Below are 16,225 nucleotides of genomic sequence, written 5' to 3'. Positions count from 1 at the left end.
GAGCTGATGGGAATGCTCTAACAAGTTATTATTAGGAACGTGAATCAACTCCTTAGTGTATAAATAGCCAAGGTTGATAATTGTAAACTCAACTTTATAAAAGGACAAGAATTTTATTTTGAAATCAGAGTTCCTCTCTCGTTTTGTTGCTACTTTCTATTTTCTCTTTGAGATTCCAAGTTTTTGTTTGCATCAAAGGGTTGGTGGGAGAGAGAAAACACATCACGTAAGAGAATGAGAAAAAAAGAAAAAGAAAAAGAAAAAGAGAGAGGGGGTAATATTAAGAAGAATTACAAGATTGTTTTGAGAATTTTCATTTTGGCTTAAAGCAAAGTACTGAATTAAAGTTAACAAAAAAGATATAAAAATACAAAATGCATTTTTATGCAAAAAAAGTTGTAGAAATACAGTAGGATGTAACCTCAAGAGGTTGGCTTAATTCAATCTCTAACTAACTTTTTGAGGCCACCCTTAAGGGTTTTACCTATAATTACAAAATGTAGTTTGGTGTGGGGGAGTCATTAGGACCATTCCCAAAAAAAAAAAAAAAAAAAATTATTATTATTATTATTAAGTGTAAATTTAAAAAATATTTTTTTAACAAAATAATATGTATAACTATTTTAATTATAAAAAACTTATACATATGAAATGGAAAACAGCTCGATTTATAACACCACCCTAATCTCAAAAAATAATATATATATATATATATATATATAAGAAAGTATAAGGTTATTTGTATTTATTTAAATAAAGTCATAATTTTTTATTCCAATAAAGTCATAATCTTATTAGTAATTGTATATTCCAATTGCTTAAACTAATGGGACATTTCAAACACATTTACCCTAACAATTTTCTCTACTAATAATGGAAAAAGAAATAAGAGTTTTAGTCCTTGCCCTAACAATTAACTTTTGTATGATTTTTTTTTTTCTATACTTCTTTAATGCCTAAACATTGTTGATGGATATAGGTTAAAAATATCAAATATTTTTATCAACGTTGACACAATTATTAAGTTAAATAAAGATAATCTTTGTAATACACATATTAGGGTTATAAAATACTTAATTTACATTTTAAATTATTTTATAATACTTTTTTTATACCATTATACATGGTAGGAACATAGAATATTATATAGACTTTCACATCATATCTTTATTTGACCCCTCAAGACATTCTTGGCATAGCTACGCCGGTGCTAGTGGGTGTGAGATGTAGAACTACACACTCTAGGAATATATTCAAAGAAACATTCTCTCTCTCTCTCTCTCTCTCTCTCTCTCTCTCTCTCCTTCTTCTTCTTCTTTTTTTTTTTTTTTTTTTTTTTGGAGAAAACAAAGAAACACTCTCTTAAGTCTTAAGTAAATTTCACATTCTTTTAAGGATGTGTTTGAATACTGCTTATTTGCTGAAAATATTGTAGCAAAATAATTTTTAAATGTCTGAATAATACCGTGGGACCCATTTTTAATGAAAATTTTGCTGAAAAAACAAGTTCGTGGGTCCCGTGAACAATGCATGGGACCCACTGACAGACGCATTTTTCAGTCTTTGAGCGTGATTTTTGGCTAGTGTAGCGTGGGTCCCACGGGCATACAAACACCAGACGCAAGACGTGACTTTGTAGACGCTATCCAAATGATCACTAAGCGTGCGTTTGCCTAACAATTATTTTGCATTTTGCGTTTTATAAATCTTAGGTCCCACGGCAATAAGTTTTCAATTAGCTTAAAAAATGCGCGTTTTGCCTATCGTGGGTCCCACTGCAATAAGTTTGCCTAACATGCGTTTTGCGTTTTATGTTTTACCTATCAACTAGTTTAAAAAATTATTTTACTACAGTATTTTTAGTAATAAATTTTTAATTTTCAGTAAAACAAGTGATATCCAATCAAATACTAAGTTTGAAGAATAAAAAAAAAAGATCATTTTAAGTAAAATTAGATGGACCAGAATGACCTCATCGAATGAGGCAAACTAAAGAGAATTTCAAGTGGGTTAATATATCGCGAGAAGTCGATTGAGGAAGAGAGCTAAAACTTGCTTTATCGCTGGACTCACTCTACCACCTTCTTAAATAAAGCTCCATATATCTGTGAAAGTCTAAAAATGAATCCACCGTCTGCCCTGTCAAAGTAGTATACTCTTCTGATGCGTACACCATAATCATACCCTGTTGACCAAAAACTCAAAAAAAAGTGAAAGGAACATAATTTTCGTCGAAGAAACTACTGATTCCCTCAAACACCCCACATTCTCATACTTCTAGTACTCCAGCTTTCAAAGTGAGAGTGAGAGTGAGAGAGAGTGAGAGAGACAAAGTGTGTTCATGGAGAGCTAGAGTGAGACATTTTGCCTTTGTTATTGGTTTTAGGCTGAGCAAAAAGAGGCTTTGAAAAGGCTTTCTAGCTAGGCAGAAGGGTGAGGCGAAGCAGCGATGGCCATGACAAAGAAAATGTGGTTTTTGCAGTGCCTTTTGTTGATCGAATGCTATCTGGGTAATGCTCTATTTCTTGTTATAAGCTCACCCTTTTTTGGTGTTTTCTTTCCTCTTTCTTATTCATGGGCTTGACTTGTTAGGTGGTGTATGTACTATATTTGTTGCTCTAGCTACTCATTTTCTGTATATTTTTTCACTGTTCTTATTTCTTTATTCTAACTTCTTGTTGAGAACCTGGCACTTGCAGGTCAATATACTGTTTGTTTATTTGCCTTTTTTTATATCCCTACCACACCTTTTTTTCGGTTTTTATTTTTATTTTTTTATTTTTATATTTCTTATTTTATTTTCCCACATAGGCAAATGTTCTGTAATTTATCCTAAAATTTTTCATTTCCAGAAAAAAAAAGTGTGGATAATATGTTCATGTAGCCCTAATTAACCTCCTTGTCTTCGTCATTTTCTCAACATTTGATCATTGTTCCAAGAGCTTGTAATTCAAATGACACATCTAGTGAAATGTCTTCAAATTTATTTTTTATCAAAAATAAATAAACAAATTTACCATGGTGCATTTAATATTATTAAATGATATTTTTATATAGTTTTTTAAAAATAAAGTCAAATTATGCATAAAAAAAGTGCACATAATAATTATGAATATATGCTTGTAAACCAATGAATAAATAATAAATCATAATCAATTATTCATTTTTTAAGATAATCCAAAATGTAAGTAGGTAATAGATTTTTTTTACTTTTTACTTCCATTTTCTTCTTTTGTTTAGGAAAAAACTTTTTTTTTTTTTTTTTTTTTTTTTTTTTGAGAAGGTGGAAAAAACATGTTACTATCTAAACTTTACAAAAGTGCGGTGACTTGGGCACTGCTACAGTGCTACATACCCCAAGCCTGCCAAAACGAATATTCTGACGCCAAATTTGACTTTTCACTGCCCATTTATCGGTTTCCATGGTTAGTCCATTTGTAATCACAATTAGATCGCATTATTCACTAGCTCAAATGAAATTCCGAGCTTCATGAATACAATTTTTTCGATCTTTTACCATTTACAAGCTAAAAATCTCGAATTATCATAAAAATACAAGCTAAAAATCATTATGGACCTATTGAATGATTTGGGTTCTTTTTCATCTAGAAATCTATATTTAATTTAATTGCATCTACCTTGCTGTGTCAAAGTTTTAGTTTTTATATATCAATTTCTTATTATGGCAATGTAAATTATTCTTTTTTCTACTCAAAACCGAAAGGCTACTCTGAAAATGCTTCTCACTTGCCTTCAAACCAATTTTTTTAAATTGTTTTATATGAAAGAGCTCAATGGTGCTATAGAAGATAAAAAGAAAAAGGTGGTGGGGGATCACACACTTTGCTTCCCGAGTGCACCTTAGTTGATCCTACTCGAGCCTCAAATCATACACTCCAATTTCTGTTTTTAAACATCAATGAAATATTCCCCAGGACAATTTTTTCTTTTTTGGTTGAATTATTCCTCAGGACAGTAAATAACAGTTAAAATGCTGATGTTGCAAGATTATAGAGATGGAGCATGGGTGTTTGTCTTATTTACTTTTTGGGGTAACTTATGTGACAAATGTGCCATAATCATTGTTCTAGGCTAAGTGGCCCCTAAATGCTTATGCACAACCCACCATTAGAGATTTAGAGTAGATGATCTGTTGGGAATTGTTGGTTACATGCGCGAGTGAAGTCTCAAATTGAATAATAATGACAAAGGCTATGGTTAAATGTTAATATAATATAATTAGGTCCAAACTCATAAGTTAGGCTCTCGGGATAACGGTTCTTCAAAATATCTAGAGTTTCATGGTTTTATTGAACCTAAAACATACTTAATGCCAAAAGGCATGTTGATTAAATATCAATTAACAATTTTTTGAAATACCAATTTGTAATTTTATTCACTAATTTGATTCCCTTCATTTTACAAATATTTAGTTTTGACAACCGAAGCTGTGGTGCAAGAGAAGGCAGATACAGCAATTCCAGTGACAACATTGTCTCCTCCAGAAGGCAACACAACTTTCATTGATGGCACAACATGGTGTGTTGCCCATCCTGGGGTTTCTCAAGCTGATTTGCAGAATGCATTAGACTGGGCTTGTGGACTCGGAATGGCCGACTGCAGAGAAATCCAAGAGGGTGGACTTTGTTTCAACCCTGACACCCTCTTGTCTCATGCATCCTATGCTTTCAACAACTACTATCAACAGAATGGGAATTCTGATATTGCTTGCAATTTTGGAGGAGCTGCCACCATCACTAAAAACAACCCCAGTAAGATAAATAAACTCTGCCTTCTCTCCTCTGTTAATTACAGTAATATATGATTATAAAAATAGGAAAGGCTGTTGATAAATTCCACTTGTTCAAAAGCTCTTATACCATTACCAATTGTATTGGAAGTTTAAACGGATAGGAAATAGAGAATTTAATCATTTAACTATTACAGAAATGTAGTTTTAAATTTGTTTTAAAATTAGCATTTTAAAGTGCAATATTGTTTTTATGGTTTGGGTTGGAAAATGAAAACCATACTGATCTCTTTGCTGTCTGTCACAGGTTATGGTAAATGTTCCTACGGTACATCTGGGTATGTTTGTTTTGTGCCCTTTGCTACATCTCAACACATAGGTGTGCATTTGAGGGCACATGTAATTACTGGCTATTGATTAATATTTGTTTGATATTGATTTCAGATCTGTAAGCTCTTCAGCACCACCATCGTCCAAGCATGATCAAAGCTATATGTGGTGGAAACTTGCTGTGCTTCTATTGCTTTTGTACTTTGGAAGCTGATCTGCGTGGTTAGTTAATTTGCTGCACTTAGAAATTGGTATTAACCTATTCATACCAAACTATTCAATGCAATGGAAAGAGAAGCAGGAGGATCCGGGCTTAAATATATTATTAGCATTTTGTTAAGTACCCAAAAAAAGAAAAGGGATTTTGTAATTGTGGTTTGTTAAACTATGCCTGTCTTTGTCGTGGGGTTAGGAATCTATAGCTAAGCAGATCTCTCTTTTCCTTCTTTTAATTTGTTCCCATTATATGCTTTTATCTGGTTTTGTCTAAGATTTGTGTGTTAAGTTATGCATCTTTGCCTGTTTTAGTTTTCTTTGTTTCTTTTTTTTCAGCTTTCTTTGTTTCAATTGTAGCTATTTGCACTCTTTCACATTCCATAGCTTTCTCTATATTTTGACTTCTAAAATGAACAAATTAAACCTTAAACATTATAAAAATCCATTTTGAAATGTCAAATACAAGGCTCAAACCATGCACATTAAATTCTCACGAGACAGAGTTCAAATTATCACGTATCAAGCAACAGGGCTGAATCTTGAAAGACTGAAACTGTGGGGGCCCATTTATGGTATCTTTGTGGGTGATATCTTTTGTCCTTCACCCGTTGCCAAAATCAAATCCAACATAATAAATTCAGATTAAAAAGCCAAAAAAATAAGAACAAAAGTACGTCTGTCTGTACACTGTTTACCCTCGGGCAGTGTTTTGTTCTTATATGTCAGATTGTGGAAGCAAACAGTAGTACTGCACAACACTAGAGAGAGACTAGAGAGGGGCTTCAGCTTCAGCCTTCAATGAAGGCCAGCCCTTTCTTTTCCTTCCATCAGGCACGCGATTTTGGAGATGTTTACCTAGACATGGCAAAATGGTCCGCACTGGTCGGATTGGGTTAATTGGATTTGCGGATCAGACAGGTTGTAAGTCAAAACAGGTCATTTTTAAACGGGTCAATCGAAATGCAGGTCGGGTCGGGTTGACCTATATTTTTCAAACAAACTTTTTTTTTTTTTCAATTACAAAAACAAATTAATGACAACCTGTTTAGAAAGAAAGAATAAAATCAATTAAGAAAATGAATTGCACTTAATGTCACTTATTAATATTATTCCAATTCTAGCCATTTTGAGTATAACAAAAATTATTTATAGTTATAAATTCATGATGAAAAAAGTTTTTAATGTTAATAGTTCATTGGCAAAATGCATATAATTACAAATTTATAATTTCAAAAAGAGATAGATCTTAAAACAAACAAAATAAGTAAGCCAACAAAGTAGCAAACCATCTTAATCAATTTTACTAATGATGCAAAAGTCAATAAAGCTTGCAAATCTGAATATCGATCCTGCACCAGTTATAGAAAAGCCATCCAGTAGTAGCTAGCAAGATAGCTTAATCAACTTTAAAGACCACCAAAACAGAATGGGTGTTAAAGCCACCCAGTAGTAGCTAGTAAGCTAGAGTTTGCTTTTACATTCAAACTCCTTTATCAAAGAAGTATTTGCATACTTAGATCATAGGACACCACTTCACATGAGGACAATACTTCTATACATACTAGTGTCACCAGAGAGAGTGGCAATGAATCAAGAAAGAAATAAACATATCTAACCATTATATATGAATCACGACCTATCCTTATCAATAAGTCTAGCACCAGTACAAGTTCAGATTCTTGCTTTGTAAAAATTTAAATACATAATTAGCACGGAAAATCAAGATATTTAAAATAAATGTTTGATTTTTTTGTAGAAAGGTAAGTAATTCACACACATGATAAGGGTATGTTTGGTAACTATTTTTTCTCCTTATTTTCTAATTCCAAAAACAATTTTCTATTTTTGAGACTTAAAAACTTGTTTGGCAACCCAAAAAGGACAGAAAACAAAAACTGTTCTCAATATTCAATTTATAAAAGAAATTGAAAACATGCAAAAAGTTGTTTTTAGTTTGTAATTTTCAAAAGTCAATGAATAAAGACATTTAATTTAATGAATCTATCTCATTTAATGAGTTATGTGGGTACGTACTCTGTGACATGCTTTTTTGCCTTTGGCCTTTTGCAATTTTTGGAGCAGTATCCCACATCGAAGACAACTCCCCCCACTTGTTGCCTTATAAGCTGTGAAGCTGAAAGAGTAGTGGGGGGGAAGTTGTCTTCGATGTGGGATACTGCTCCAAAAATTGCAAAAGCCCAAAGGCCAAAAAGCATGTCACAGAGTACGTACCCACAAGTTAGTATTAGAGTTCAAATCCTAATAACAACATATTTTAGTATTTTCTATTTTTTTTCAAAAAATTATCTTTTTAATTCCAACTAATCAAACATGTTTTTGATTTCAAACATACAATAAAATTGTTTTTTCTTTATATTTTTAAAAATAAGTTTTTGAAAATAGAAAATAAAAACTATTACCAAAACATAACCTAAGCTTTGGCCTTTTTGTGGTTTGTCAATTGTCACATTTCACACTTTCACACGTTTGTGAGTCTGTGACTTGGGCTTTGGAGTTGCACTAGAGTTGGTCAAATGACTCAAATTGTATGAGTTGCACTACACGTTTGTGGGGTTGGTTTTTTTTTTTTTTTTTTTTTTTTTTTTTTTTTTTTTTTTTTAAATGGTTGTCTTGTTTGAGTTGTCTCATTCTCGTGATGTCTATGAAGCTTAGCTCTTTGTGAAGCTCAAATAGTGCCATTGACTTGTCTTGTCAATTTTTTATATAATTATATTAATAATCTATTGACTATTAGTTCTTTTACTTTGTGCTTTATGCACCTAGTATTAGGACATAATTTAAATATTTTTCAAATAAATATTTTTAAATGGGTTGGGTCATGGGTTATTCAGGTTGGATTGGGTTGACCCATAAAAAAATTAGATTGGGTCACGGGTAAACCCGTTTTTACTTCGGGTCAAAAAAATGAGGTTCAGATTAAGTATTTTTCGAGTCGGGTTGAGTCAGGTCAGAAAATTCTGACCCATTTTGCCTACAGTGAACACCCACATATGATATGAGTCTAACTTTCCATTTCTTTTCTAATTAAATTAATGTAGGTTTAAAACAAAAATATTTATTAAATAAATAAATTAGAGATTGTGGTGTTTTTAATTTTTCATTTTGTTTTGATTTTTTTTTTTTAATTCTAAAAAAATACAAACATCACTTCATATATATATATATATATATATATTTTTTTTTTTTTTTGAGAAGAGCATCACTAGATAGTTGAATGGATTTTTTTTTTTTAAAGATATATAAAATAAAAATGGTATAATTGGTATATCTTGATGTATCCAACAAAGCGGTTTGAGGCTCAAGTCTTCCCTTTAATTATCAAATTACTACCAGAAAAAAAGAAAAAAGAAAGAAAGAAAGAATGATGACATAAATAAATTTAGCAATTTTAAAACGTATACTTCTTTTTTTATTTTTTATTTATGAATAAGTTTGTTACATGCATGCTCAGTCATATTGAGGGTTAGCCAATGTTCCACCACATTTGGTGGTTCAACCAAAGGTATATAATTAGATAACAAAGTAGTTCCTAGATTAGAAAGTGCATCAACACACCTATTACCTTCCCGTAAGACGTGCCTAATTTGCTTGTTGGGTATAACGTACAGATTCTTGCAATTAGTCAAAAGAGGTTCCATAAAACCATTTGTAGAGGAATTAAGCATCAACTAAACCACAATGCTAGAGTTAAGTTAGATATGAAATTTCAAGTTCTTTAGGTAATATCAGTCCATCACGTAAAACCCAGATTTCAATCGTAATCCTCTTGAGGAGGGTGAGACTCCTTCTGATGCTGAGTTGGATGATCTCATTGATGGTTTTGCATCAATGCGCTTCTTGTGTGACGATAAAGCTCGTCTCAAAGGTAGATGAGCTTTTCCTCTCATCATCAAAACCTTTGGTAGGAATGTGGGGTTTCATTTCCTTCAAAGTAAGATAATGGCATTGTGGAAACTAGCAGGCCGTATGGAATGCATTGATCTTGAATACAGGATCTACCTGGTTAGGTTTGGTTTAGCTGAGGACTACAACAAAGTCCTAAGGGAGGGACCTTGGTTTATTGGGACTGGTTCTTGTCTATTAGAGCTTGGGAACCAAACTTTAAACCATCTATTGCCTAGTGCTTGTCTGTTGCAGTATAGGTGAGATTTCCAGAATTGCCAATTGAATATTATGAATAGATGGCCCTCAAGGAAATTGGCCAAGCCATTAGCCCTGTGCTTAGGATAGACACCCACATCACCATTGAGTTGGGGGCCGTTTTGCTCGCATTTGTGCTCAGGTTAATCTTGATAACCCTCTGATCAGAACCATTATGATTGGTAAGTTTGCCCAACCAGTCATCTATGAAGGCTTAAATACTCTCTGCTTTGCCTGTGGTAGAGTTGGGCATAGAAGAGAAGCCTACCCTTACATGGTGCATGAAGAAACATCGGAGAAGGACATCTCCACCCCATCCCTACCTTCCCCCACTTGTGAAGCTACCTCTGAGGCCTACGGTCCTTAGACCCTGGATTCTAGAAGAAAGGAAAGATCCTCTAAATCTAGATCCCACCCCAGGCCCAAAGCCCAGTTCCCTAGCTCGAGAAAATGGGATACGAAATCCTTTTGCCTCATCTCAGTCCCCCCCCCCCCTCGAGGGCCTAGGGACGCCAAAAGAAAGAACCCTTTGGTTCAAAATGACACTTTTTCCCCACCACAGCCCTTCATATTCATCCAGTGAGATGGGACATGACCCTCTTGTGTTAGATTATAAAACCCAAGAACAACCCCCACCTCCTACTTCCTTCTCGTTTGGTGAACCCCATTCCCTAAAAAACTCACTGGACCTTAATACTTCTCCTTCCCCTAAACACGCGCCCAACCCCAACCTTAACCAGAAAAAATATGTCCAAAGCAGCCAGTTGGGAATCTTTTACGAAGGGAAGATCATAGTAATCTCAAGCATCACAATTGCCAAGATCAAAGCAACCCCAACTCACATCATGGGTTGGTTTGAGGAGGAACTGATGAAACCTTGGAGTCATATATTTCCACTCACCTCGGAAAGTAGGATGAACGGTTATCTTCCACTATCGGACCCGACCTGGTTCAATTGGCACAACCCATGGTGGAACTTTCTGTCAGATAGATCGTCAAGAAAGGAAAGTCAGATCCTGGGTTAGAGGGGGCTTCCCTCAAGATCAAGGGAGCTAATCTTGGGAGACTTAAGCCAACTAGACACACTTATGGAGAGGAGAATGTTTGTGGACAGACCCATAGTAGTCAACATAATGGGCGACATGGAAGGAAGGAAGATTATTCAAGTCTTTGCCCTGATCCAAACCTTCAGTTTGGTAGTCAGCCAACGGGAACGTATGATGGGAGTGATGGAACACGTAATGGTGCTCATCCAGGGAGAGGGATTCACGAATTCTTTTTTGAAGGACATGGGATAGACCAGATGAAGACTTTTCCTCATATTGATGAGTGCCCTAGCCTAAATCTCCAATTATCCATGAATATAATTTTGTGGAATTGTAGGGGAGCTTTAAACCCTAACTTCCATCAGTCGATGAAAAATATCATCAGCTGTCACTCACCCTTAATGATGATCATCATTTAAACTTGAGTTGGTGGAAATAGAGCGAAAGAAATAACTGACAGGCTTTCCTTCGATGAAGTGGCTTATGCTGATATTGTGGGTTATGCTAGAGGCATTTATGTACTCTGGTACACTGAAGTCATGGATGTCACCATTTTGGCATCTACAAAACATGAGATATATGCAGTCATTAAGTTTCACTCTTCAAACCTGTCTTGGCTCATTACTGCTATTTGTGCGAGCCCTAGATATAGGGAAAGGTGTATCTTGTGGGATAACCTTAACCAAGTTGCTACCCTTCACAATCAGCCTTAGTTAGTTCTAGGCTACTTTAATGAAATCATCTTGAGCGAGGATAAGCTTGTGGGGAGACCTATCAATATTCACAAAGCCATGGTGTTTCAACAATGCCTAAATTCTTGTAATTTGTTGGACTTGGGATTCCAAGGACCTAGGTTCACCTGGGTTAATAAGAGAGACTTCCTTGCCTTAATTCAAGAAAGAATTGATTGTTGCTTTGCAAACTCTAGTTAGAGAACTCTGTTTCCTAGAGCCTCTATCTACCATCTAACTAGGTTGCACTTCGACCATTGCCCCATACTCCTTAGCCTCAATCCGAGCAATGGGAACCATACTAATAGACTTTTTAGATTCTAGCCCATGTGGCTATCCCACCCCCTCTTCAAGAAGCTTGCCTAGGATAACTGGACTGACTCCCTGTCCCTGCAAGCTAATAACTTAGCCTTCACTACCACGGCCAGGGTGTGGAACAAAGAAGTTTTTGGGAATGTTGTTCATAAAAAGAGTAGACTGGAATCTATAATCAAAGGCACTTAGCATGCTTTAGCTAACAACCCCAACCAGTTCCTTATAAACCTGGAAAGGAATTTGTTAAAAGGATACAATCTTATCCTACAACAAGAACATGATCTTTGGGCCATCAAATCGAGATAGAATTGGGCTACTCTTGGTGATAATAATATTTCCTTTTTCCATACCTCAACCATTGTAAGAAGGAAAAGAAATAGAATTGACAAAATTAATGATAGCTCAGGTAATTGGGTGTATGAGGTAAATGAGGTTGCAGATGTAGTTAAAAAAGGCTTTTTGAATCTATTCTGTATTGGGAAAAGTAATGCTCTCAAAAGCTTTTGGGAGGTCCCAAGTTGGTCCAATGTCCTGTCAGAGGAAGCCTTGGAATCCCTTAACCTCCCCATCTCCCCCAAGGAAATTAGGAATGCCCTATGGTCCATTAAGCCTTTCAAAGCCCTTGGACCTAATGGCCTCCACTTAGGCTTTATCAAAACTCCTGGTCCATTGTTCGTGAGTCTGTTGAAAAGGTGGTGTTTGAGGCTTTCCAGACTAGCTCCATCCTTAATTACCTTAACTAAACCCTTCTGGTCTTGATACCAAAATGCCATGGTCTTGAATCCATTAGTCATTTTCGTCCCATAAGTCTTTGCAACACTTCCTACAAAATTATATCCAAATCATTGTCCAAAGACTCAGACCTTTCCTAGACCAAATTATCTATCCCCTCCAGTCAACCTTTATCCCTGGGAGACGGGGTATGGACAACATGATCATTGTTCAAGAGCTAATCCACACCCTCAGCTCAAAGAAAGGAAAATATGGTTTCATGGCTATTAAAATTGACTTAGAAAAAGCCTATGATAGGCTAGATTGGAACTTTATAAGAGATATGCTCAACCTTTACAAGTTTTCCCCTCATCTGATAAAGCTTTTCTTGAGTTGTGTGTCGACCACATCCATCTCTGTGCTGTTCAATGGAGGTATGATGGATCTGTTTCTACCTTCAATGGGTATTAGACAGGGGGACCTGCCTTCTCCCACTTGTGTTATGTTGATGATTTAGTTCTTTTTGCTAAAACTAACCTCAAAAATAGCTAAAGCATCAAAGAAGTGTTGGAATTGTTTTATGATCTATCCGGACTCAAAGTTAACTTGTCCAAATCCAAAATACTATTCTCCCTTAATGTTTCCCAACTATCCCTTGACTCCATTTGCGAGACCATTGGTTTTGAAGCTACCTCAAACTTAGGTAAGTATTTGGGGTTTCCCCTCAAACAGCCTGACTCCTCGGGGCATGACTTTGACTTCATCATTGATAGGGTAAAGAGTAGGTTGGTAGGATGGAAGTCCAACCTTCTTTCAATGGCTGGGAGATGTGTTCTCACTAACTCTGTTACCTCGGCCATCCTTGCCTATGTTGTGCAAGGCATAATCCTTCTTGCCAAAATTCACAATGCCCTTGATAAAATTAATAGGAACTTTATCTGGGGGTCTATGGATGAAAGAAGGAAAATCCACCTTGTTGGATGGAATAAAGTGATTAACCATAAAGAAGAAGGAGGCTTAGGAATTAAAGCTACGAAATAGAAAAATCTGTTCCTTACAACCAAGTTCTGCTAGAGATTCAAAATTTGCAAAGGGTAGCTGTGAGCTAAAACCCTCAAAAGGAAATACTTAAATAGAAACCGTCCTAGGAAGCATGGGTTCTCTAAAACTTGGTCTGCCATCACCAAAAGCAAAGAGATATTCACCAAAGGATCTCACTGGATTATTGGCAACAACGGCAACTTATCCTTTTGGTATGATAAATGGACCACCTTTGGTCCTCTTAGGCAGTTGATATAAGGTCCCCTCACCCTTGCTGAAGAAAAGCTGCTAGTTAAGAACACCATGGTTGATGGTCAATGGGACTGCTCCCAAATTTCCTTTGTGATCCCTGACAGTTGGTTTATGATTTTGAAAGCCATTCCCCTTAGGAAGCCTTGGTTAGCAAGGACATACTTTGCTGGGATGGGAAAGCCAAAGGCCTTTTTGATTCAAAACATGCCTATAATCTGGCTTTTGGGGAGGTCGGTCCTACTTTCTCCTTTGATGGCAGATGGATTTGGAAACTCAAATGCTACCTAAAGATGCATTTATTCCTTTGGAAATGCATTCACAATAGTCTCTCGGTTAAAAACACCCTTTACCACAGAGGGCTCAGTGAAAACCCTTCATCCGTTCACTATTCTCGTGTGGAAGACATTTCCTATGTTCTCAAGGATTGTCATGTTGCCAAATGCTTCTAGATTGAGGTTGGGATTCCTGTCGATGACTCTGAATTTTTCTCTTCTCCCTGTAATATTTGGCTTAAAGTTAATGCCCTCAATAATAGCACCATTCCCAATAAATCCTTTACTTGAGACACCTTTTTCCTCTTTGGTATTTGGAATCTGTGGTTGCAAAGAAATAGATGTAGCTTTCAACATTCTAATCTCAAGCCTTCTCTAATGTGGGATGTTGAAAACCTTGCATCTGAGTTCTCTTGTCTTGTCCTCCCCCAAAAACCTATCACGACCCACAATATAATTCAGGTTAGATGGAACCCCCAGAGCCCGGGTTGGTTTAAACTAAATACAAATGGATCTGCCTTGGGCTGCCCAGGCCCGGTAGGTGGGGGTGGACTCATTTGGGATGACCATGGTAGATGGGTGAAGGGATTTCTCTGAAAAATTGGCAAGGATGGTCTCATTATCTGCAACCAACTATTGATCCAGGATTTGTATATAGAACTTGATGCTAAAGCTGTTATTAGCCTTTTAACCAGCAAAAATGATTCCTATGCTCAATATGCTCCTATAATTGATGACTGCAGGAACCTATTGAACCTGCACCTAACTTGGAAGATCTAGCACTGTTATCGAGAATCTAACGCCTGTGCTGATGCCCTGGCCAAAAAGGCAGTCTTTAGCCAACATGATTTTTGTTTATTAGACACTCCGCTTGCGGAGATGTCTCAACTGTTGATGCAAGACCTCTCTGGTCTATTTTGTAACCGTGTTTGTAACTTTGCAGTTTGCAGCCCCTGTGGCTAGTTCCTAGCTCTAAATATATTCCATGTTTACCAAAAAAAAAAAAAAACTATTGGTGTTGTGTTATGCATGTATCTTGCGAAACCTTTGATCCTTTGCCCATTATGATTTCTAATGAGCCCTTCTCAACTTGCAATCCCAGGGTTGCCACGGAAGGCTCTATCTGAGTTCAATTTAAACCAACCATCAGGTGGTTTACTCCAAGCAACTACTATTATAGTTTTGGAGATGAGAGGCTATTGCAAAAAATTCTACACTTTGTTTCAAAAATTCTGCACTTTGGTTGTATAAGTTTAGCGTTGAGATCTAAAACTATCAATATATTTTCCCTTCCTACGCTCTTCTCTTGCATTTTCATTTTACATGTTATCCACTCAAAACACAAACGGGTGACAATTATTTCATTTTTCTCTTCACATTCTTATTCTCTTTTACGTTCTAAATCGATATAATATATTTTTAAAAATTAAAAATTAAAAATCTAAAATATAAATATAAACCTCTAAATACATGCAACTTATACGACGAGGTTAGTCTATTTAAAGCAAAATGGAGATGATTAAAAGTTGGGCCTGTAAACCAATAAACTGAGTAGCATACTAGTTTGGTCCTTCAATTATTAGTCTAGTTCAACTTGGTCCCCCTATTATTAACCTTGTTAATTTTTCATCATTTAATCCTTCCTCCATTTATTTTTTTTGAGAAGATTCCTCCATTTAATTTATTAGAAAAAAATTGGCTGATTTAACAAATGCAACACATGTTGAAAGGTTATTATAGAGAATTGAAAGTTTTCAAAATCAAGTGAGCTTCAACTATCGGTTATGCTTTTCAATACTCTATTTCTAAAATAGTGTAGCTCATCCCTTCGGTCTACCAATGATTAATTTTTATTATTTAAATAAAAGGAGACCTTATGATAAAATTGGTTTGATTTTAAAATTTCACATTAATAATTTAACCAAAATTATTTTTGAGAGTTATGTCGTGACCGCTAGTAGAACTTTGATTTTGCCACAAAATTGGGAGCCATCTTTTTTTTTTTTTTTTTTTTAAACCAACTCTATCAGATTTTATTTTTAAAATCATGTTTATAATCACAAGTGATAACCCTTTCAAAAAACAAAAAATCATAATGTTTGTCATTAAAAAAAAAAAAAAAAATACTGGCCAAAAGTTGGGTTTGTATCTCTCTGGATCTGCACAGTATGCACCCGAAACATAAACCGGGCTAATACGGCCCATTATCAAATGCATCAGCATTTTCCAGCAAATCTTTTTGAGAAATTTCGGCCTTTCTATAGGCACCCAAAAACCTTATCCAATTGGATAAACCCAATGGAATACAGCCACGTCAGCAGCAAGTATCTAAGAGTATCCAAAGCCTGAGCATTCTGAAGCCACAAAATGCTCATGTGGCTGTTGTGCAGCATTTCTTGT

The 16,225-nt window shown here is 35.5% G+C and overlaps 1 protein-coding gene across 1 annotated transcript; it reads left to right on the top strand.

The window, feature by feature from the left end:
• Nucleotides 1-2,101: 2,101 nt before the first annotated feature.
• Nucleotides 2,102-5,615, top strand: LOC115992574 (glucan endo-1,3-beta-glucosidase 13-like). Its single transcript, XM_031116793.1, has 4 exons — nt 2,102-2,510; nt 4,434-4,772; nt 5,058-5,088; nt 5,195-5,615. Exons 1-4 carry the CDS (start codon nt 2,450-2,452, stop codon nt 5,292-5,294), a joined length of 531 nt encoding a protein of 176 aa, XP_030972653.1. The 5' UTR covers nt 2,102-2,449; the 3' UTR covers nt 5,295-5,615.
• The last annotated feature ends 10,610 nt before the right edge of the window (nt 5,616-16,225 follow it).

This window comes from Quercus lobata, chromosome 5 (genome assembly GCF_001633185.2).
Source record: "Quercus lobata isolate SW786 chromosome 5, ValleyOak3.0 Primary Assembly, whole genome shotgun sequence".
In the NCBI taxonomy this organism is placed as follows: domain Eukaryota; kingdom Viridiplantae; phylum Streptophyta; class Magnoliopsida; order Fagales; family Fagaceae; genus Quercus; species Quercus lobata.
This window is presented reverse-complemented; position numbering and strand designations above follow the sequence as displayed.

Bases quoted from the DNA above. Each gene is read 5' to 3' on its own strand.
- LOC115992574 (XM_031116793.1), top strand. From the start codon at position 2,450: ATGGCCATGACAAAGAAAATGTGGTTTTTGCAGTGCCTTTTGTTGATC. The intron at 2,511-4,433 runs GTAATGCTCTAT...ACAAATATTTAG, and splicing joins GTTGATCGAATGCTATCTGG to TTTTGACAACCGAAGCTGTG. The intron at 5,089-5,194 runs GTATGTTTGTTT...TATTGATTTCAG, and splicing joins TGTTCCTACGGTACATCTGG to ATCTGTAAGCTCTTCAGCAC.